This window comes from Anomaloglossus baeobatrachus, chromosome 6, assembly GCF_048569485.1.
Source record: "Anomaloglossus baeobatrachus isolate aAnoBae1 chromosome 6, aAnoBae1.hap1, whole genome shotgun sequence".
Classification (NCBI taxonomy): domain Eukaryota; kingdom Metazoa; phylum Chordata; class Amphibia; order Anura; family Aromobatidae; genus Anomaloglossus; species Anomaloglossus baeobatrachus.
Genome location: NC_134358.1, coordinates 241,623,591 through 241,648,891, shown reverse-complemented (window position 1 = coordinate 241,648,891; position 25,301 = coordinate 241,623,591). Strand labels below are relative to the sequence as shown.

Here is a 25,301-nt window from a genome sequence, read left to right as displayed (position 1 = left end):
ATATGCAGGCACTATCTCTGTTTATAGAAACCCGTAAACAGTAATTCTTCATTTAATTCCCTGGGTGCTAGACTATTTAGATTATATATCCAGGTGGATTCCCGTCTAAGTAAATCCAATGTCAGATTCCCTCCTCTAATATTAGTCTTTAGACTCTCTAGTCCAAGGATCTTTATACCAGATGTTTTTCCATTGTGATGTTGTAGAAAGTGTGCTGCCACCGAAGAGAGGGTCCTGCCTTTCTCAATCCCTGGCGGGATTGTATGCCAGGGGGAAACGCGTCGAGCAAGCGGTTCCCATACTGGACCTGTATCGAGACTTCCGGTGATTTCACTGAAGTATTGTCTGTGATCTGGCGACTAGTCCAAATCTGCATATAAAGCTAAGTACTTGAGTATATTATTGTTACACCCTTTACAGTGAATCAATTGAAGTGGAACCTCTGTTCCATGATATTGTCATCCATGTCACTATTGGTGGCGGGCTATGTCTGAGGATCACTAGTGTTTGTGCTGACTGGGGAGCCATGTGTTTAGTTGCTGGGTTATTGTAATCTGGTTTGGTGGGAGCGGGCTGATGCAAGGCTGATTAGAGCCGCCCGCCCACAGTGTGTTTTTTGGTGGCGATTTGCCTAGCACTGTAAACACGAGTCCATTTATATGCCATTATTGAGTGTGCAGGACAGTTGGTATCTGTGCAGAGGGCCCCTTGTGTGTTACATCAATACAGCTGCACTGTGTCCTCTGAAAGACTTCCTTTTGAGGTTTTTTTGTATTTAATTCCAAGCATCTTATAGGATATAGCCGGATTTGATAGATTCCTGTAGAGTCACACCCACATGTGTGCCAGATGTCAATAGGGTTACCCCCGACATTCCATTATTTGCATCTCTTGAAAAATTTTTTTAGCAGTGCAGTAATATCCATCTTGAGCACTCCCATACTCCCAGACTAGTTGCACTTTTAATTTTAGTGCAGGGAGAGGAGGGCGAGCCGACGGTGAGCGGGGGCGCCATTGCGCAATTTAGGGTGCCGACCTCCGCAGGCTAGGTAGGGAGAAGTGAAAGGGTGTTGACTAGTGATGAGCGAGCATGCTTGTCACTACTCGGTACTCGCACGAGTATCGCTGTACTCGGGCTGCTCGGCGGGGACCGAGTAATCTCGCGATACTCGTGCTGTACTCGTGGTCTTCATTTCTGCATGTTGGCGCTCTTTTGAGAGCCAGCCCTCATGCAGGGATTGGCTGGCAGACCACTGCAATGCCACAGCCCTGTTAGTTGTGGAATTGCAGTGATTGGCCGGCCTGCACAGCGTGACCGAGCCTTTATATCGGCCGGCGCGCTGTGCTCTGCTCACAGCTATCCAGACAGTGAGTGCAGGGAGAGTGTCGCTGATTCAGGGAAAGCTTTGCGGCCCTTTATAGCTTTTTCAGTTGCAGGGCTGCAAACAGTGTGACCAAAAGTCCTTCTCAGGACTATTCTAGTTGTATACAGGCAGGCAGGGTATAGCCAGGTCGGAGTACAGTAGCAGAGTCCTTCTCAGGACTATTGTTGCTATATACAGGCAGGGTATAGCCAGGTCTGAATACAGGCTAGTGACCAAAAGAGTCCTTGTCAGGACTATTGTACCAGTATACAGGCAGGCAGGCAGGCAGGGTAGTGGTGACCGTATACCAGCCTTCATCATATCTGGGGCTGGTGTACACAGTGTAAAACAGTCCAGATAGTGTCTGACTTGTCTGTAATTGTCGCTCCCCAAAAAAACCTGTTAGGTTCTTATTGCGTCCGTGCTTGGTTTTTAAAACCGCACGTGTGTGCCTGTTGGTGGCAGCGTACAGGTGCACTTGTGTGCAATTTCCTGAAACTTTGATATAACGCACAAGTAGTGAATATACACGTCAGCAGTGCACAGCATTGCAAAATGCGCAAGGGCATTGGCAAGGAACAAGGAAGTGGATGTGATGGTGGTGCAGGCAGAGGCCGAGGTCGTGGGCAAGCTCTAATTTCGCCACAACAAAGGGCCACATCTAGTCGCTCGCACGTCCTGTCCCAAATTCTTGGGGACCGCAGCAGTACACCGCTCTTGAACCAAGACCAGTGTCAACAGGTTGTTAGTTGGATAGCAGATAATGCTTCCAGTCAGATTGGCACCACCACAAACACTCTGTCTTCCACACGGTCAAGTGTCAGTAGCCGTGATACTGCACCGCACATTTCTGAACCTGATCCTCCTTCCTACCACCAGGCTGAGTACACGTCCTCCTCGGACATTAATGATCCCACACTTGGACACTCGGAAGAGCTGTTCACGTTTCCATTCACACATTCTGGCCTCTCGCCAGCTCATATTGAAGTGGGTCATGAGGAGATCGTCTGTACAGATGGCCAAATATTTGAGCAGCCACGTTCTCACGAAGTTGGCAACGTGTCTCAACAAGTGGTGGACGATGATGAGACACAATTGTCAGCAAGTCAGGAGGAGGAGCAGGGTGCGGAAGAGGAAGACGACGTGGTGGATGATCCAGTAACTGACCCAACCTGGCAGGAGGATATGCAGAGCGAGGACAGCAGTGCACAGGGGGAGGGAGGCGTAGCATCACAACAGGCAGTAAGAAGCAGGGTGGTGGCCCCAGGCAGAAGTCAGGCAACCGTTCCCCGGAACAACACGATGACACAAGGTGCCTGTACAAATGTTAGGTCTTCCCGAGTCTGGCAGTTTTTTAAGTTGGATCCAGATGATTCAAAAAAGGCCATTTGCAACACCTGCCGTGCCAGCATCAGCAGGGGTACCAAAACTAGCAGCCTGACCACCACCAGCATGATCAGGCACATGTCAGCCAAGCACCCGACTTTGTGGGAAGTACAACAGAGTCGAGGAGCAGTGCTTGCTGATGTCACTGCTACGTCTTCGCTGGTTGTGCATGCGAGCCAATCCTCTGTCCATGCTGCCTGCGAACAAGCCTCCTCCACTCCTGCACCTGCAGTTGCCTACGCAGAAAGAACACCATCATCAAGCACGTCCTTGTCCCAGCACAGCGTTCAGTTATCCATTCAGCAAACCTTTGAACGCAGGCGCAAATACACTGCCAACACCCCACATGCCACAGTTCTAAATGCTAACATTTCGCGACTGGAAATGTTGCCTTTTAGGCTGGTGGAGACAGAAGCATTCCGTGACCTGATGGCGGCAGCTGTCCCACGTTACTCGGTCCCCAGCCGCCACTATTTCTCCCGGTGTGCCGTCCCCGCGTTGCATAACCACGTGTCACAAAACATCACACGTGCCCTGAACAACGCTGTTTCACCCAAGGTCCACCTAACCACAGACATGTGGACAAGTGCTTGTGGGCAAGGCCGCTACATCTCGTTGACGGCACACTGGGTTAATATTGTGGAAGCTGGGACCCAGTCTGAGCGAGGGACGGAACACGTCCTTCCCACACCAAGGTTTGCAGGCCCTACCTCAGTCAGTGTTTCACCCACACTCTACAGCTCCGGAATGTCATGCTCTTCAGCCTCCTCCTCCTCCTGCGCATCCTCATCCACTGTGCCCTCCACACCAGTCACAAGCTGGAAGCACTGCAGCACTGCCTCGGCGAAGCGGCAACAGGCTGTGCTGAAGCTAATCTGCATAGGTGACAGACCCCACAATGCAGAAGAGCTGTGGACAGCTCTGAAACAGCAGGCAGATCACTGGCTCACACCTCTGAACCTAAAGCCAGGAAAGGTCGTGTGTGACAATGGCCGGAACCTGGTGGCGGCTTTGAGGCGAGGCCAGCTGACACATGTTCCATGCGTGGCCCATGTGCTCAACCTCGTGGTTCAGCGGTTTATAAAGTCATACCCAGAGCTGTCTGATCTGCTGGTAAAAGTTCGCCGCCTGTCTGCACATTTTCGAAAGTCACCTACTGCTTCAGCCGGCCTTGCCGGCTTTCAGCGCCGTTTGCATCTTCCGGCTCACAGACTGGTGTGTGATGTCCCCACGCGTTGGAATTAAACTCTGCACATGTTGGTCAGGATATGTGAGCAGAAGAGGGCAGTTGTTGAGTACCTGCATCACCTAAGCCGTCGGGAAATGGGTCAAACTCCACACATAACACCTGAGGAGTGGAGATGGATGTCAGACCTATGTACCATCCTCCAAAACTTTGAGGACTCCACCAAGATGGTGAGTGGTGATGACGCCATTATTAGCGTCACCATACCGCTACTCTGCCTTCTAAAACGGTCTCTGCTGAAAAACAAACATGATGCATTGCAGGCGGAGCGCGATGAGTTGCAGCAAGAAACAGTAGTGGGTGTGGGTGATAACACACAGCCCAGCCTCGTCTCATCACAACGTGCAGTGGAGGACTATGACGAGGAGGAGGATGAAAACATGGAGCAACTCTCCGGCCAAATTGAGGATATGACATGCACACCAGTCATATCCTCGGTTCAGCGTGGCTGGCCAGAGGACAGGGTAGATGAGGAGGAGGAGGAGGAGGAGGACAGCATGTTCAGTCATCTTGTTGGTCAGGCTACTGAAGTCCTGGCTGTTAAGAGTCTGGCGCACATGGCTGACTTTATGGTAAGCTGCCTGTCTCGTGACCCTCGCGTTAAGAACATCTTGGCCGACAATCATTACTGGTTGGTAACACTGTTAGACCCACGCTACAAGGAGAACTTTTTGTCTCTTATTCCCGTGGAGGAGAGGTCAACCAAAATGCAGCAGTTCCGGAAGGCCATACTCACGGAAGTAGGCAAAGCATTCCCAACACAAAACGCTAGCGGCATAGGTCAGGAATCAGTGGACAACCGAGGCGTACAGCCGAGAGAGGCACAAGTCCAATCCGCCAGAGGTAGGGGAACAGTCTTTAAGATGTGGGACAGTTTTCTCAGCCCCTCACGTACCACAGCCCCTGAGGTGCGGGGTAGTGCCACAAGAAATCCTAAGTTTGCCCAGATGCTGAAGGAGTACCTTGCAGATCGAACAACTGTACTCCGACATTCCTCTGTGCCTTACAATTATTGGGTATCCAAGCTGGACACGTGGCATGAATTGGCTCTCTACGCCTTGGAAGTCCTGGCCTGCCCTGCTGCTAGCGTTTTGTCAGAGCGTGTTTTTAGTGCCGCAGGTGGAATCATTACAGATAAACGCACCCGCCTGTCAACTGAAAATGCTGACAGGCTGACTCTGATCAAGATGAACAAGGGTTGGATTGGGCCAGACTTCACCACACCACCAGCAAATGAGAGCGGAATTTAAAGTTTGCCATGTACCTCCACTCACCCATGGGTACACACTTCTGGACTTTGGATAATCGCTGGACTGCTCCTCCTTCTCCTCATGCGCCACCATGATGATGACCGTTACAAATTGCAATACTTAGGCCTTTGTTTCAGGTATACCCCCAGTGGTAAATTTTTTCGCCCATTCTTTGCAGAATGGACATTACAACGACAGGAGACCCGCTCCTTTGCAATGGGAACAATGTTTTGAGGCCCTCATGCACGTCTCTACCCAGGGACAACGTGGAGCCTCCCAATTTTTGGCTGCCCTGCCTAAGGGCTATACTATAATACACCCACTTCCTTAAAATGGACACTTAATGTTTTGAGGCCCTCATGCACGTCTCTACCCTGGGACAACGTGGAGCCTCCCAATTTTTGGCTGCCCTGCCTAAGGGCTATACTATAATACACCCACTTCCTTAAAATGGACACTTAATGTTTTGAGGCCCTCATGCACGTCTCTACCCAGGGACAACGTGGAGCCTCCCAATTTTTGGCTGCCCTGCCTAAGGGCTATACTATAATACACCCACTTCCTTAAAATGGACACTTAATGTTTTGAGGCCCTCATGCACGTCTCTACCCAGGGACAATGTGGAGCCTCCCAATTTTTGGCTGCCCTGGCAAAGGGCTATACTGAAATAGACCCACTTCCTTACAATGGGCACTTCTGGTTTACAGGCCATCATGCACGTCTCTATCCAGGGACAATGTGGAGCCTCCCAATTTTTGGCTGCCCTGGCAAAGGGCTATACTGAAATAGAACCACTTCCTTACAATGGGCACTTCAGGTTTACAGGCCATCATGCACGTCTCTATCCAGGGACAATGTGGAGCCTCCCAATTTTTGGCTGCCCTGGCAAAGGGCTATACTGAAATAGACCCACTTCCTTACAATGGGCACTTCAGGTTTACAGGCCATCATGCACGTCTCTATCCAGGGACAATGTGGAGCCTCCCAATTTTTGGCTGCCCTGGCAAAGGGCTATACTGAAATAGACCCACTTTCTTACAATGGCCACTTCAGGTTTACAGGCCATCATGCACGTCTCTATCCAGGGACAATGTGGAGCCTCCCAATTTTTGGCTGCCCTGGCAAAGGGCTATACTGAAATAGACCCACTTCCTTACAATGGGCACTTCAGGTTTACAGGCCATCATGCACGTCTCTATCCAGGGACAATGTGGAGCCTCCCAATTTTTGGCTGCCCTGGCAAAGGGCTATACTGAAATAGACCCACTTCCTTACAATGGGCACTTCAGGTTTACAGGCCATCATGCACGTCTCTATCCAGGGACAATGTGGAGCCTCCCAATTTTTGGCTGCCCTGGCAAAGGGCTATACTGAAATAGACCCACTTCCTTACAATGGGCACTTCAGGTTTACAGGCCATCATGCACGTCTCTATCCAGGGACAATGTGGAGCCTCCCAATTTTTGGCTGCCCTGCCTAAGGGCTATACTATAATACACCCACTTCCTGACAATGGACACTTAATGTTTTGAGGCCCTCATGCACGTCTGTATGCAGGGGCATTGGTGAACCTCACAATTTTGGACTGCCCTGGCAAAGGAAAATACTACAAAGACTCACTTCCTCAAAATGGGCACATTAGACTCAAGAGGCCTTCATGTACGTCTCTTCTCAGGGACATCGGAGTGCCACACAATGTTTTCACGTAAAATCTTTCATGTATTAATCTCAAAAAGTAACATACACCAGCTCTATCTCACTATTGGGTATGTGCCCTTAACATTTCTGCCATGAAAAATCATTTTGGGGTCATTTTGGAAGGTTTTCTGGTGAGTCCGTAAAAATGGCGTGAAACGCGGACAAAATTGTTCACAGCTGTGACTTTTGAGTGATAAATGCTTCAAGGGGTCTTCCCCATGCTGTTGCCATGTCATTTGAGCACTCTTCTGAGACTTTTGTGACATTTTTAGGGTTTCTCCATGCTGCCGGGGGGGTCATTTCACAAAAATACTCGGGTCTCCCATAGGATAACATTGGGCTCGTTGCTCGGGCCGAGTACACGAGTATCTTGGGAGGCTCGGCCCGAGCTTCGAGCACCCGAGCTTTTTAGTACTCGCTCATCACTAGTGTTGACCACTCCCATTCTGCACTGCAGCACTTTTTTCCTGTTTTTGTGTATATATACATCTGTGTGTGTTTTCATGTTGGGATACCTATTTTAATCTTAATTAATAAATATTGAAATTTTAAGGGTTTTCTTCACGGTTTTCAGTATATGATCCCTTAATAATCTATAACGGTTTTTTTCTAGAGTTTGTAGAAGGAGAATGCAGCAGGCCTTTGGTGATAGGTCTGCAGCGGGAACTGACAGGTGCCAGGGTCATAGCCCTGGTACCTCGGCTAGGAGGAATATGATAGCCTTAGCCTGCAGGAGTCGGGAAGACGGCCAGGTGGAACCGTGGTGGACCAGGACAGGGTAGTGGCCCGCAGGTACCGACCCGGGGAACCGACTGGAAACCGGAGCACACAGTGGGCTACTCAGACCGTGAAACAAAGTCCAGAAGCCACTGGACTGAGTTAATTCACTGATTGAGGTCTGGACTATAGGTCCTTTCCCACCCAAGTCCCGACTGAAGACAACAGCCCACCGAGGGGGATAGAAAGCCACCGCACAGGCAGAGAGATCACACGGGCCAGTGTCTGCGGGCAAACGGGCTTTCCCAACACACATACCGCTGGGGAGCGGACTCCCGTCGCTGAAGCGAAGTCAGTCTACATACACACTACACGGTGCAGGAGAAAGGCAAAGACCACCAACCCGAGTAGGGAGAACCAGACGCAGCCGGCTGCGGGCACTGACCACCATCATCTTGGTTTACCAGAGACTTTTGTGCATCAATCATAGTGAGTACAACTGTGCCCTCGGGCCGCTCACTGCCCTGCACCGCCAAGCACCGATATACCATCCCAATCAGGTCCCGGGGCCATCATCCCTACCCACGGAGGGGTTAACACCTTTGCGGGGTGCCTAGTAAACAGCAGCGGTGGTGTCCACATTCACCACAGCCCGTGGGTGGCGTCACGAACTTAACTAAAAACCACGGCCCCAGCCGTAAATCTAACCCCTATGTAGCGCCAGCATTCTTTCAGAGCACAGTGACCCCTGGTCCGGAGGCGCTCGAGCCATCCACCAACGAGCCCGGATCCGAGCGGCTCGGCTGCAGTCGAGCGCGGGGCGGTACATAGCCATTGCACCTTTGGGATTTTAGAGTCACATGCTTGTCTTTATATGTAATATTATCATCTTTGAGATTTATATTCGTGTATTCTGTTTGTCGAAGGGTATGTTCCATACTTCTCTTGTTTTATGATTCTTTAATAAACTCAAGTTGTATGTATCAAGTAGTTTTTTTACATTTCTTAGTCAGGATTCTAATGAACCAACCGTGCCACTTGTTTGTGTGGATTCTCCTTTGACAAACTTTAAGTAGCTGTAACATAGACTTTTTAAACCTGCAAATAGTGCGCTCCTTTTTCCTTTCTTTCTGCTCATAGACAGATTCTCAAATTCTGCCCTATTAAATCTCTGCATATCAAACTTCATGTACAATATTCACCATAGCATACCACTTGCCCCATTTTGTCTTCATTACCACCGTAATATGACACATTATTTGGGATTGATTATTTTAGTGGTGATGACTGCCGAGGGAGAAACTTTACTTCACAATAGTGAATTGTGTAATAAATGCTGGCATTGGCCACATCAAACATTATCCTCATACTGTGCACTGGAAAATAAGTACAAGAACAGTACAACATAACAAACACCTAGGCCGTGTGTCCCCGGACTGCCGCTCAGCACCTCACCTAAATACCTTCAATAAGGCCTCGCATCCAAGGATCAGATTCCTCACACCATGCTTGTGTGACTTTCTTATTTCTCTTTGACAAGAGCGAGAGGAAAAATTTGACTTTTAAAATTCTTGTAAAGGCGCCATTGAGTAAATCTCTGAGTCAAAAAGCCGAAAGGTACACACTGATAGGAATACAGCAAGAGCTCTATGTGCAACTCCCAAAATAGGAGTAAAAGACTTTAATTCAGAGGGTGAAGTATCTTATTTTAGTTTGGACTGGTTAGAACATTTAAAGGGAATGAATCACTTATATTATTTTAGTAATGGTAATGAAAGCAATATAGTGAAGCATATTATTTTTCTCTAGTTTTTTTTTTGTGACTGAATATTTTATTACAACATTCTTTGTACATGCAGCTATATGGACCGTAGACAGCAATACTCTGGAGATGTTAATTGACTTCTATGTGTCATGGGGGTGGTACTGTAAAAAAATATTTTAGAGGTATAACGGAGGCTGTAGGCAACAGGGAGCCAAGATGTATAAAAAATATATCAAAATTTATTGGGTACAACGCGTTTCCAGGACATCAGTCCTCTTCATCAGGTGCTCTCGATGAAGAGGACTGATGTCCTGGAAATGTGTTGTGCCCAATAAATTTTGATATATTTTTATACATCTTGGCTCTCTGTTATCTGCAGCGCCAGTTATACCTCTAAAATATTTTTTTACGGTTTTCACTATTCCCCAGAACCTGTGCTGAGGGAGAGGTTGGAGCTGCAGCAGGTTCTAAAAAGCTTTAATCATCTCACCGCTGAGCGGACATCGCAAGCCCCAGTTTAGCAGGATAACATTCCAGCGGTCAGCACCAGACTATTACCTGTCTCTTCACCTAATATCCACGTTAACACCGGAGTTGTGCAGGGGTGCACAACTCCCTAAGGTGAGTGCGGTTCCTGCTTGCCTGATTGTTGTAATCTCTGTGATTTTACACAGGAGTGTGGCGCCCTGGCCTAGCCAGGTCATCACAGATAACATACAAACACCCCCACCCCCATTAGACAGGGACACCAGCCAAACACAAAACCCTTGTTGCCTCCCTCCAGTGTCTGATGTCCACACCAGGTGCGGCGGAGCCAAGCAGTTGGCCCCACCCACCGAGGAGTTCACAGGCCTGGAGGCGGGAAAAGTGACAGTTCAGTGTTGGAGTTTGAAGTGAGAGGAGTGTGCACTTGGGTGTCTGGATTTGTGGCCCAGGCACTGACAGCAAGGTTGGCAAACGGTGGTGGCCCACTGCAGGAGTGGTGGAGCAACGCGGAACCGTAGGACCGGTGTCAGGCGACGGCCCGCCGGTACCGACCGGGGAGCAAAGTGAAGCCAGCACACACAGGCAGGGCCATCGGACCCAGACCAGGCTTGGAGCCACCGACAATAGTCAGATCCGAATGTGACTGGAACCCCAGGGGTTTCACAACAGCAAAAGTCCCAATTTTAGGCAACAGCCCACACCGTGAGGGTATACAGCTACCGTCTAAGGCTAGAGACCCAAGGGCCAGCACCTGCGGGCAAACGGGCTACTCTGGTACCCATACACCGGGGAGCGGACTACCGTTGGGAATCCATAGTAGTCAGAAGGAGAACATCAAGGTGCAGGGAAAGACAGCCGCCATCACCTGTCTGGGGAGAGACACTGCAGCCGGCTGCAGGACCCTTCCATCCAGCCGTTTGGTTTACCGAGGACTTTGTACCTTTCTTGCTGAGTGAGTACACCCGTGCCATCCGGCACCGCGCCGCACTGTCCCTGCAACCCTGCACCTCACCAACCCTGCCTCCCTGTCACATCATCATCGGGCCCCGGGACCACCGTCCCCTACCCACGGAGGGGGAAAACAACATCCCAGCTGCTCCCTACCATCGCTCCCGGGATCCCCGTCACCAGCAGCGGTGGTGCCCATCTTCACCACGACCCGTGGGTGGCGTCATGGACTAAACCCCCCAAACCAACCACCCCTTTCACTCACGGGCGAGGAGCGCCGCTCGAGTCCCCGGATCCGGCCCACCGCTCGAGCCACTGAGCAGCCATCGCAGCAGCGCCGGACCCGAGCATTAGCGAGCGCAGCGGCGTCCTCCCCGCCCGCAACAGGAGCACTCCTGTCTCTCTTTTTCTTTGCATGGTGTTGGTACTGACAAACCAGGGGTTCCTAAGCTGGCCCTAAGATTGGGGTCCCTATGCTCACTCTTACCCCGGGAGTACCCTTTTAGTTAGAGAGGCCCGGTTTCCCGACCTGGCCCTGTCTACTGTCCAAGCCCTGATCTTACTCCCCCAACACTGGGAGTGGGCCGGAAACCCAGTAGCAAAACCCCACAGGAAAGACATAGACAAGGGAGAGAGAAACACCGTATATACTGTACTCACAAAGGAGAGACAATATGTGTACTTGGGGAATAAAGAAAAGGGTAGGGAAAAACTCACAACAGGAGAATGTTCACACCACACAACAAAGCAACTGTTGTTCACCATGAACTGAGAACCACTGAGACCGGAATCGCTGATGCTATCTTCAGCGGTCTACTACTACGCACGCCAACCTTAAATAGGAAGAGACCAGCTGTGGAAGGTAATCAGCAGCCTTGCTCTCAGAAGAGTTGCACACTGCTTCTAACAGGATTAACTCCTGCATGGCTGGAGGCAGTGAACAACTCAGCAGGCACCAAACAGAGCTGAACACTTAAGGGAGACCAGGTTGCCTGCCGAACTCTGCAATGTGAACAGAATCCGGCATCGCAGTAGTAATCCGCGTGCGCAGATCCAGACAGTGACATGCGTTATAATCTGTGCAAAGATCATTGTGTAGGAAGAGGAGGAGGTGAGCTCTAACAATCACCTATTGTAAATTGTGTTTTTTCTTTCATACTGTATTTAATGTCTTTGTACTAAATATAGTGTCATTGTTATCCTCTCTGTGATGATAATGAGATGATTGCTTATTGTTGAAAAGAAATATGTATGGATCAAAAAGCCTAAAGACCGGTTTATAAGAGTGTTTTTAGCTTTTCATATTTGAGTCTAGCAGGACTATAAGCTCAGGTCAGTCCGGACATTGCAGTCTGTATAAGGTCTCTATAATACGCCTGTGTGAACCCAACCTAACAATAGGCTTAGTAACAGGGAGAAAATTGTACAATTTCAGGAATTAAATATAGAAAGATATTTCTACTAAAAACTAATCACTATTACATTTTTATAAAAAAAATACATTTAACCAAAAAAACTTTCTTAAACCAGAGGTGTATAATCATTTCTGGTCCTGGGGCCACATTGTTAAAATAAAATAATGCCAAGAAATACAAAAACACTTGGCATTATTACCATATGAGACATTTGTAGCCTGTTAAAAGGACAAAATATGCCATAAATGTTAGAAAAGTGCTGGTCCCACTTCTAGGACTCCTATTTTTCTAGGGAATAGTTGTCCACCTTTTGCACTTTGGGGAAAAAAAGAGACCATTCATTGTAGTTGAAATAAGTTGCTGAAACAACTGCGACTTCACTATACCGATAAAACTTTCAAGAATATTGCTGCACTCATGCATAGACACATCATCTACTTATTAGACATGAGTGGACCAGTGGATATTTGGGTTTGCTGGGTTCGACTTTAGTTAAAAGTTCATTTTGAGACACGGAGTTGAACTGAACTTGTTCCTGAACCCCATATAAATCAATAGTGACCCAAACTAACTGGCTTGACTTAAGTAACAAGTATAATGGAAGTCACATATTGGGCAATTCGCCTTTCTGCCCAAATGTAGTCAGCCATAAACCGAGCATTTCTGTGGGAGGGAGGACGGAGATTTTTTTTTTTATTACACACAACAACTAAAAATAGTTTTTTACCCCATTGAGAGCAAGTCAGAGACTGCAAGGGGCTTGTACTGGACAGAGAATGAAATACATTTCATGCTCTGTCCAGTGCAAGCCACTTGCAGTCTCTGACTTGCTCTCACTGGGGTAAAAAAATATTTTCAGATGCTGTGTGTATAAAAAAAAACAAATCTCCGCCCTCCCTCCAACAGAAATGCTCTGTTTATGGCTGGCTACATGTGGGCGGAAAGCCGAATTGCACAATATGTGACTTCCATTATACTTGTTACTTAAGTCAAGCCTGTTAGTTTGGGTCACTATTGATTTATATGGGTTTCGGGAACAAGTTCAGTTCAAGTCTGTACACCCAAGCACCCAGATGCTTGATAGAGTGGTTCGCATACAAACAGCACAAGAACTCGGGCACAGACTTATTTTAAAAGACCGTGTTTGGATTCGAGTCCCAGACACCCAGTGTTCGATACCAACACCAAACTTTATAGGTCGGGTTCGCTCATCTCTATTACTTATTTATTTCCAGAGTGGCCTACAGGAGTCAAGAGTCCTTTATTTAGCCAGTTATGGTGACATAGGGCACCAGCAGTACTTCCCCATGTGTGATTTCATGCTATGTGTCCCTCTTCTTCTCTCGCATGAAAAATACATATCAGTGACCACCAAACACAGATAAGTAAACTATGTGCAGTTTGTCTTCCTTTATCTAAAACATGGAAAGGTGTAAGAGAATGGCAATGGTAGCCCAAGGTAGCAGGTTGTGCATTCCTGGTATAAAAAGTAGGTAATTTTTTGATAACACATTCACTTTACTTAGGAGTTTGTTATACCATTTTAACTCATTTTCTAATATATTGTTCCAGAAAATCAAATAGACTTCTTGGTACTAGTCCAGTCATTCTCATCCGAGCCTTAGGTTCACATTTGCTATGTGTTGTCTTGTGGCTCTCAGTCTCTCCTTTTCTCAATTTCTGTCAGTCACAGTGTTTGTGCTGGAAAATGCCAACCTAGTTCTTTAATGCACTGCACACTTTAAATTAAGAAGGAAACTGCACTTAAATGTAATTGCACTGCAGGCAATTAAGCTTCTAAAATGTCACATATTATAAAAGCAGCAACGTGTATTTGTTATAACATTTAAGAAGACAAAAAGGCAGCAATATGTCTTGTTGCTTTTATTCCAGCAAGTATGAATTAAAACACAAGATTACATATTTCTTGACATTATAAGAGAAACGTTAATCATGCACATAAAGCGAACATCATCACTCTTTTCTGGAGACTCCATAGAATTTGTAATCAGTAAACTTTCTCTTTATTAGAGATGAGTGAACCTTTTGAAATTCAAATTTGCAGACAGATGAATATTCCCCAATATTTCAATTTTCAGTGAATACTAAACACTAATACTATTACTAAAAATATAAAAAAAACAATAAAATAAATAAATAATTAAAAAATAAAATATATTAAATACTTATACTGAAAAACTTGTAATTTCTCATAGAATACACAAGAAGAGGAAAGAAAGATAGAGAGAATCTAATTAACCATAAGAGCTCACTAAAGAGAGGATGCTGCTCACAAAGAGTTTATAATTTATAGATGAGAGAACCTCTTTGACCATGGGAACTTACACTCTACCACTCTACAGGAGAGAGAGGGAGGACCCCACTAAATATAACAACTTACACTCTGCATGAGAGGGAGGACCCCACTGATAATAAGAGTTTACACTCTACAGGAGACAGAGAAAACTTTGCTGACCAGAAGATCTTATACTCTATAGGAGAGAGAGGACCTCACTAACCATAAGAGCTTAGCTGACCATAAGAGCTTGCACTTTGCAGACAAAAAAGAGAGTATATACCATAAGAGCTTATAATGTAAAGACAAGCGAGAGACAGAAAGAGGAACTCCTTGACTCTATGACCATGGGAGCTTACACTTTAGAGACAAGAGAAAGAAACCTGCTAAACATAAGAGCTTACACTCTACAATATAGAGAGGACCTGCTGAGAGGATCTTGGTAGCCATAGGATCTTACAATCTACAGGAGATAGAGTAACACACTGACCATAAGAGGTTATACTCTACAGGAGAGAGATAGAGGAATCACTGACCAAAAATATCTTACACTCTACAGGAGAAAGCAACCACTTTGCTTATCATAAGAACCTACACTGTACAGAAGAGAGTACTCTGCTGACAATAACAGTTTACACTCTACAGAAGAGAGAGAGTGAGGATCCTGCTGACCATAAGAGCTTACACGCTACCCGATAGAGAAAGAGGAACCCACTGACCATAAAAGCCTAAACTCATAAACACTTATCATCCTTGTCCTGTGCCCACTGTGTGTGTACTGCCCGCAGCGTAAACTGACCTGCAGTGTGGCTTTTTGAGCCGCAAGCATGTCAATTCTTTGCTGTGGAGTCACAAGCGTTCTCTGCATGGAGAACACAGCGAGAGACCACAGCACCCCGAATCCTAATTGTGGGCATGAGCAGCTGCAGTCTCCTGAGGAGGAGACTTGCAGGCCTGCAGGTTAGGACCCGCCACATCCATGATGCAGTGGGTCCTGATTGTGGGCATGTTCCCTTTGGGTGACCAATCAAAAAAACGCCAACTCGAACAGTATTTGCTTCCTATGAGAAGAAGTCAATTTTTTCGTCACAAAGGCGAAACCTGACTTCCATGATAAGGAAAACCTACAACCTGTATTTTGGCTACAGAATAGGAGATCAGTACAAGAGTTGGGCTCCACGCATATGCTGCAATTGATGCATGTCATCTTACCTAGTGGTTACATGGGAAAAGGCAATCTATGCATTTTACATTCCCAATGATCTGTATTGAGGCAACCAATCACACTATAAATTGCTATTTCTTTATAGTTCCCCCCATTAGGAAAGGAGTTTAAAGAAAGAGGAAATGGACATTGCAGTATCCAAACATTTCATCTGTCATAAACCCAGTATCACATACTGAGTAATTACCGATTCCAAAAGCAACAAAAACATTTTCAGTCCAGTCAGGTGAGAAAAAAAAGGATGCTTGGTGTCATGAAGTATTTTCTGGTTATGACTCAGACTTTCTGACAGCAACCTCAACTGAACCACATCTTATAACACAAAGTGAACTGGCCGACATTGTTAGAGATTTAGATCTGCCCAGAAGTAAGGCTGAGCTCATAAATGTGAACTACAGCAGTGGGATCTCTAATGTGCGCTTTTCAGATTTCTGTGTTCCCCAACCGTGATAAAGATCTTGTCCAATACTTCTTCATGGAGGGCGATCTTCTGGCATGCAACAACATCAACAGTTTAATAAATACTCTGCAGATAAGTCTTAATCCAGTAGAATGGAGGCTCTTCATCGATTTGTCCAAAACAAGCCTAAAAGCTGTTTTGCTGCATAATGGCAATGTGTTACCTTCAGTTCCAGTTGGTTATGCAGTCTACATGATAAAAGCTATGACAACATGAAACAGCTGTTGAGGTATCTGAACTATGACCAATATTTTTGGTCCCTCTGTGGTGACTTAAAGGTGGTTGTTCTCTTACTTGGTCCCCAGGATGGATACACTACACAACATACTGCTGCTTTCTATGTGAGTGGAATATTCATGCAAGATAATATTCCTACAACAAAAGAGACTGGCCACTCTGACATCCACTTCAAGCAGGGAGTAGTAAAAAATGTCTGCATGCAGCACTTGTTGACCCACAAAAGATTGTGTTACTACCATTGCATATCAAATTGGGCTTAATAAAGAACTTTTTAAAAGCAATGAATAAAAAGGATCTTGGCTGTACCATGGTTATTTTTTTACATTTGCATCTAGCCTTGAGCGACAAGCACACTGAGAGACTTCATCCAAATATTGTGGTTATGGAGAAAAGTTATCATGGAAAATGGAATCTATCAATGCATGCAGATTACTGTTGGACAATTGTAAGAGATGATCTTATGTAGTAGTACAAGAGACGAGCAAAAAAGGTTGTCACTAGTGATAAGCGAACATAAAGTACATTTTGCTGTAATAAAGCTGAAGTTGAAAAGAGGATGGCTTCTACAAATGGATAATGATCCTAAACACAGGTCAAAATTCACAATAGACTACCTCAAAAGGCGCAAGCTGAGAGTTTTACAATGGCCCTCACAGTCCCCTGATCTGAACACCATTGTAAATCTGTGGCTAGACCTCAAAAGAGCAGTGCATGCAAGACGAACCAGGAATCTAACAGAATTGGAAGACTTTTCTAAGGAAGAATAAATGAAAGTCCCTGAAACAAAAATTGAAAGATTCTTGGCTGCTACAAAAAGTATTTACAAGCTATGATACTTGCCAAAGGGCATGTTACTATGTACAAAGCATGCAGGGTGCCCTAATTGTTGCATCGGCCCATTTACCGTACCTTTTTTGTTAATTTAAATATATAAAAAATGAAAATATATATTTTTTTGCCTAAAATGAAAAGTAAATGTGTAATCTTTAATTTTATACATTTTAGAGATCATTCAACTTACTTAAATGTTCATGATAACAGTAATTTTGACCAGGGAGCACAAAGTTGTCCATGCCACTTTATGTCCAATTTATCTTTTTCTGAGTTTTTTGTGTTATTCCAATACAAAGGAAATAAAAGTGTATAACAAAATATGTGTACTTGCAATAATTTTAGGGAGTAATACATTTTCTGGAACAATTTCAAGGGTGCCAACACTTTCGGCCATGACTGTATTTTGGGATGATTTCTACCTAAAACATAACAATGGACCGCATACTTGGAAATTGGACATGATAAGTGAGAACAGCCAAAGCTTCCATGCTGAATGTGTATTTTTAATTATGTAAAAATGTATAGAATATTGGAAATCATATTGTATAGCATACAATAATTAAAAAGGCAAAATACATTTGAATACTATTGCACCCTTATGTCTTAATTTAGATTATATTTCCCACTAATGATACATAACTGTTAGTTTGTAGGAAAGTGGTAAAAAGGTTATCTGCTTTAGAAAACTCTTGTTTATGTTAAAAGTTTATCCAATCGATTGAATCATTATAAGGTGTTAAGCTTATGGAATCTAGAGATTATCTGGAATCTTTGAGGGAATCCAACATCACTTATTTCATTTTCTTGAAGCAGCATGGAAAATGTCATTGCATAAAGCATTTTTATATGTACAGGCACTTTATCAGAGATGAGGAATTAAATAAGAGTAAAATTTAATTCTTCTCAAATTTTACAAAAATCTGTGTTCACCAAAATGTGGATTCTTGTAACTGACTTTCATATGGCCAGCAGTTGCAATTTTTCTGCATTATCAAGAGCCATCAAAAGTCAAACAAATAAAAACAAAAAAATCCTTATACTCACCTATCTGATTTATTCGCTACTCACTGTAATCCATCAGGTCCTCGTATTTTCTGATTACCCGCTGTTTGCACTGGAATCCCTGGGTCTCTCAAGGTGAGCCTGAATTTTCAGATTTCACGAGGTCCAAAAGGGTTCTGCACCGGACATGGCACATGTTGTAACTTCATGATGTCGTGACCTTCCACACACTTGGGTAGAACCCTACCAGGCCTCATGAAAGCCTGAAGTCATGGTTAAGCATGAGAAGCCAGTGTGAGTGGTGGAGGATCAGAAGATGCAGTGAGCACCAGATAGGTGGTTGTGAGCAGTTGAGGGACCAGAGAGGTGAGCAGTAAGGTGAATATAAAAAAAAAATTACATTTTTCCTTATAATGTTTCCTATGCTCCGAGGTCTAAAGAGACTTGAGAACATAATAAGATATTAAGTTCCCAAAGAATAACTTACTGTGAATCGAATTTCCTGGACAAAGCTGCATGAACAGGTGAATTCAAATTTCGCCCTATCCACTCATTTCTACTTTTTATGTAATGCACAAATGCTCTGGGTCCTCTAAAGAAAGCTAAATACTTAAGATGCCATGCATATAAAAGCAGCATCGGATGAACATGCCAAATTTTGAAAAATAAAAAAGTTTTGGTCTCAGAAAATAACAAAACAAAACATTTTTTTCAACGTTCAGATTATCTTTAAGCCACTAAACTAGAAAAGTATCTATAGATGTTTGGAAACACTATAATGACCTGGAGAATCATTTTGGCAGGTCTGGACAATGAAAATGAAACCCAAGAAACAATGGCGGAATTGTAGGGGGTTTTTTTCTTACATTTTTCGGTACATTATATGGCGAAGTGAATGGTGTCACTCAAAAATGCAACATCTCTTGCAAACAATAATTCCTCAAACATCTATGCTGATGGGAAAAAATGTATATCTCTTTGAAGAAGAGAAGGAAAAATTAATATGCAAAAATGAAACTTGTTTGTGTGTTTAAGATTTTTTTTTTATTGGCGTCTCCTCAATCCCTGCAGCGGCCAGCATCCTGGTTTGGCCTCGGTTCCACTTGCGCATTGCTTCTGATGTGAGAGTGAGTGTGAGCCGAGGGTCATGCAACTGTGATTCGATCTTGCGATTTGATCACAACTGTGAATAAGGAAGGTGTGGAGAACTTTCTCCCTCTTTTCCGCAGCCTGTCTCTGTGTACATCGCACAGCGGTCGGATGACGAGTGCAGTGCGATGCTTCACACACTGCCATAGACTTATTTGGGTGTGTGTGAGCTGAGACTCACTGCCAAACGTAGCATGGTGAGATTCCTTTCTCAAGCCGATATGGCATGACAAATCAATCGCAGATGGACACTGCCCCATAATTTTGCACTGCTGCAAATGCAATCCGATGTTTTATCGTATTGCACTTATCTCTGCAAAACGCAAGTGGAACCGAACCATTTGAATAATATAAATGACGCATCAATCATCAACTACAGATCATAATGAAGTTTTTGTCTGCACAGACGACTCCAAATTCTTCACAAGCTCCCTACTAAAGGCAGAAAAAAAGCCCTAGTGCACAGGTTCCAGCACCTATTAGCCCGGAAGTGAAGTCTGTGCCATTTCATGTGCAGTACGGGATGTTACCCTAAATATTGAAGAGTATAGAGTGCCTGTGCTTCATCTGAGCAGGTACAAGATTTATGAACTGTACATGACATAGGTTGCATCATTCACATCAATCAAGCCAGAAGGACGGCAACTACAGGGTTTGTGAAGGCACTGAGAAAAGAAAAAAGTCTCCCATCAGATCGTATGCTAGAAGTACAGTATATAACATATTTTTTGGCATAAGCAGCAGGAGTTTGTGACTTAAATGTAGGTCAATGTATTATGGCAATAGAGCAGTTAAGGGTGGTGGTGACTTTAGTAAGTACAGTGGTACCTCGGTTTTCATTGACAATGGTTTCATCTTTCATTAATTTTTTCCACTGAAAATTTGACTTGATTTTCATTGGTTGCCTCGGCTTTAATTGTTTTTGACGCATGCCCACATGACTACGCTGCTAATTTTGCAGCAAGGTTAATCCACGTATTCTCCTGCTCAGTGTGCTGTTGTGTGAGTATCATACCACTAGTTTCAAAATGTATGTAACATATGTAAGATAAAATGTATTTATTGTTTACATTAGTATTTTATATTCATTTTATATTTATTTCTTATTGTTTTTAGTATTGAACACTATCCTTATTCTGTATAAAATGTGTTTTTTGGTCTGTATTTTGGAGTGTCAAAAAGGAATTAATTGAATTTACGTTGATTTCTTTTGGAATAATTGCCTCACTTTTCATTGGTTTTGGATTTCACCAATTGTATTCGGACGGATTATCAACGAAAACCAAGGTATCGCTGTATTGGGAAAATCTGGTGACTGGTTCTCTTTAAAAATTCTACTGAGCTTGTGAGTAACTTTTAGTGTTTTATTACAATAGCTATTTTATTTTCTATGCTTTACATGTGTTTTTTTGTTCACAGATATTGATGAATGGTATGCTCGCCACTGTTCGGTACTCGTTCGGATTGAGCATTGAGGTGCTTGGGTATTCTTGGTGCTCTCCTGGGGGATGAAAAAGCATTTTTGGATGTAGTGTCTCAAGGAAAAAAAAAAACGCTCCCCCCCCTTCCTGAAATGCTCTGTTTATGGCTGGCTGTATGTGGGCAGAGATCCGAATTGCCCGATCATTGACTTCCTAATACTCATTACTCGAGCTGAGTTGAGCGCTTTCAGAGCGTCTGATCTGCTCGGCTCCAGTACTGAGCATTCGATTATTTTAGTGCTCGTCCATCGCTATTCATAAACCTATTATATTATATTTTTAATTTAACAAGTTTTGATTTGAAAGGAAGGCAAAATATGTTCTGTACAATAAAAATTTAGCAACATAAAAGCAAAATGGATATGAACATTTCATAACAAAAGAATTACCTGAAAGGAGCAGCAACAGGTAACATTGTGATTACTTATGACTACTAAAGGCATTTTAAATTAACATTTCCATTCCACGCATTTGAATATACGAGGATCAGTTTTCTAATCCAAATGGACTCTCATCTCATTAATAGATATTCAAATTGAACATGTAGTCAATGAAGCATGCTGCAACTCAATGTCTTCTATACAATATATTGTTACTCTGAGCAAGTTTTTTTTGCAACATAGTGTGCAATGGATCATAAAAGGTTTTTAAGGCATATTCTTGAATAAAGGGTTATTTATTGTATTACATTTTTGGTTATACTGATTCGGAAATGCTAACATACTGTAAATGCATAACATTTTGTTCCTTGCTTCCTGATACACTTCCATGACTTGTTATTTCATAGTCCCAGCTTCACAATGGATGCAAAGCTCACTCAAGCAAAAATATAGGACCTGTTTTGTCATCAGTTTCCTAAAGAGTTTTTGTGTTGAAAGAAAAAAAGAATTGAAGATCAGCCCTTACATCTTAGGCAACTAACAAATTGTAACTAGGACTTTCTTCCAATATGAATAGATCAATGAATTAATTTGTATGGTCAGGGGCATAGCGATTGCAGTCACAGGGAACGCTACCATGACTGGGCCTGGGGGTACAGAGGGCTTGCCAACCCCAGCGCCTATTTCAACTAGATGTGCATCCAGATGAAATGCATTGCAGAACAGACACCTGTTAGGTCCCTGCACTGCAATGTGCCCGCTGCCAATTAAGGATATGATTATTCACTGCTTCCCACATCCATAATCCTGCCCTGCTCTTTGCACTGAAGCCAGTTCTGAGAGGTGGGCAGGACTATGAAATTGGGAGCAGTGAATATTAATGTTCTTTAATAGCAAAACATGTGACCGCCTAGCAGCCAGCTTCCTGCAGCTGCTGGGCAGTCACATATGTTGCTGTTAAAGAAAATGGATATTCACTGCTCCCCACGCTCATAATCCCAGCTGTGTCGTGCAGCAAATATGCAGTTGACGGCTGTGCAGTGATGTCATCTACTGCACCGCGTATGCACTGAAGTCAGTTGCCAGCACCCCAGTATCAGTGGAGAACACCCGGGGAGGAGAGGAAAGGTGAGCATAATTGTTTATTTATTTTTTTTACATGGGGATCATATGTACTAGGATGCGGCCAGGATGGGGACATATGCCAGTATGGAAACATATACCAGAATGGAGCTGTGATTGCAATGAAAATACAAGGTTGGGGCAATTATGGGGACATATATATTGTACCAGGATGGAACCATGATGGGGAAGAATACCTTAATGGGGACATATACCAGTATGGGGCTATGATGAGGACATAAATACCAGGATGGAGCCATGATGGAAACATATATACCAGGATGGGGCAATGATGGGGATAGGATGCTTACATATATAGCAGGATAGGACCAAGATGACATATATACCAGGATGGGGCTATATATACCAGGATATAGCCATGATGGGGGTCATACACCAGGAAGGGGCCATGATAAAGAAATATACCAACATGGGGCCATGATAGGGACATATATACCAGGATGGGGCCATGATGGGGACATATATACCAGGATGGGGCTATGATGAGGGCACATATACCAGGATGGGGTTATGATTTGGATAAATATAACAGGATAGGGCCATATATACCGTGCTATAGCCATGACGGGGTCATACACCAGGAGAGGGCCATGATGGGGACATGTACCATGATAAGGCCATAATGGGGACATGGATGGGGTAATGATGGGGTCATGATGGGGACATATATACCAGGATGGGGCCATGATAGGGCCATGTTGGGTCATATACCAGAATGAGGCCAGAATGTGGACGAATATACCAGAATGGTGCCATGATGGGTACATATTCACAAGTACTGGGCCATATATGCCAGGGTATAGCCATGATGGGATCTTACACAAGGATGAGGCCATGATGGGGACATATATCAGGATAGGGCCAAGATGGGAACATATACCAGGATATCGCCATGAAAATTGAGGGGGGCAACTTGTAAGCCCTTATAGGATCTAGAATGCTACAGTGGAGCATATATCTCACCAACATGGGGGGTCCAGGCTCAAACTTTGCACAGGGACCCATCAGACTCTAGGAATGCCACTGAGGATAATACTTTGTTTGGCTATTTTAACTGTTCATTTTGCACTCTACATGATTGCTACATATACAACATAAATGTCATTAATAAATGTAGCAGGGCCTAACCACAAATTATCATTATTTAATAAGTTACTCTTGTAGTACCGCTTGCAAACCTACTAAACTATCTTAAAGCATCACTCCAGTATTTTTATTTCAGCACTGAATTGGTGCTTTCAATGTAAAGTTTCTGCCTCCAGTAATATACTCACCTTCTGGAGCTTTAACCTTTTGTCAGCACCGATACGGTCCCACATCACCATCTTGTGATCGCAGCTTTTGACTGTTCAGAAGTCAGAAGTTATATCACGGGCTCTCAATGCAAGTCTATGAAAGACAGAAAGAGGCTTTCATAGAGGTGCATTTAGTGTGACCTCTGGCTTTCTCCATGAAACACTGGAGTCATCCAACAGGTCACAAAGTGCCAGAGACCATCAACAGTAGCGATGATAGAAGATGAAGTCTGTGACAGGTAAGTAAATGAGTAAGGTCAGGGAACTAAGATTTCAAATAACACTTCAGCAGTAAGATTAAAAAAAATGCTGGAGTGTTGCTTTTGGTGATCATGAAGCACACAAGAAACTCTCAGATTTACCATAGCATAGCCAAAAATAGCCCAGTTAACATTGCAGGGACTTTAAAGAGAACCTGTCAGCTCAATTTTATAATGTAAAGTGAATAAATGGCCATCATGGTGCTGGAATTCTGATTAAATTAATACTTTGGTGAAGAAATTGCTTTGTTTTTCATCTTTAATCATAAGTTGAATTTTTTTGTTTTTTTGCTAATTAGATTTTGATGCAGTGGCTGGACTGTACATGGGATTCCCCGTCCTCTCTGCTTGACTCTGGTATTTGAATGAAAGGCTGCTGCTGAGCTTGCAAAGACCAGAGGCAGTCGGAGGAGTTGAGGAATTACCGTCACTAGGAGTGTTGCGAAAAACTCTCCGTTTTCATGGCGGCATCAGATGCTGTTCACGTTACAGATCCTGACACTTCACCCTATGTTTTCTCTGGTGCTTCTGAGACACACAGGCAGGTTTGGGCGTTGACCAGCTGTGGGCTCATTCATGATCTGGCAAGGAAAAGTAAAGCTCTGCTAGCCGGCTTGTTACTTCTGGGAACACATGTTATTGGAAGCCTATAATATTGGCTCCCTTCCTATTTAAGATGATGGAACTTGTACTCTCACTCCAACTGTAGTTTATTGCTGGGTTTCTCTGTGTGCTGTTGTGTCCCAGTCCTGATGCTGTTTGTATAGCTTTGTGCTTGGAATTGCTGTGGAGGTCTCCCATTGTCTTGTTGTTTTGTACATGCTCTTTTTTTTTTTCTCGTAAGCACTTATTGTCTTATACCTCTGTGTGTGGGTGCTGTGTAACAAAGTTTTGGTTTCCCCTGTTTGTCTATTTCTATTGGCTTAATCACTCCAGTCACAGCTCCTCCCGGGTGTTGGGGGTATAAGATCAGGGCTGGTCAGAAGCAGGGCCAGGAAGGCGGCTCAGACATCCTCACCAACAGAGGTAACTCTGAGATCAGGGATAGAAAGGGACCACTAGCCTGAGGGCCTGTCTAGGAGCCCCTGTTACTAATTTCACAGACGGGGAAAAGATCTAGGGTACTGTTGGCCCCCATGCACCCAAACCTAAATAGCAAAAACTTCAAATGGTGATTAAAGCAGAACAACAAAGCATATATCTTCACCAAAGGTTTCAATTTAATCACTATTACAGCGACCTTACTGCCATACTTTTACTT

General features: G+C 44.3%; 1 protein-coding gene across 1 annotated transcript in view; it reads right to left on the bottom strand.

The window, feature by feature from the left end:
* The window catches only part of LOC142243871 (uncharacterized), a 42,328-nt gene extending 18,518 nt beyond the window's left edge, over positions 1–23,810 (bottom strand). Inside the window, exons 1-3 of the mRNA XM_075316074.1 lie at positions 23,760–23,810; positions 9,125–9,191; positions 8,970–9,037 (exon numbers count right to left, since the gene is read on the bottom strand). Of these exons, the coding sequence (XP_075172189.1) occupies positions 8,970–9,037; positions 9,125–9,191; positions 23,760–23,810 (186 nt within the window). The remainder of the gene's footprint in view (positions 1–8,969; positions 9,038–9,124; positions 9,192–23,759) is intronic.
* Positions 23,811–25,301: the final 1,491 nt, after the last annotated feature.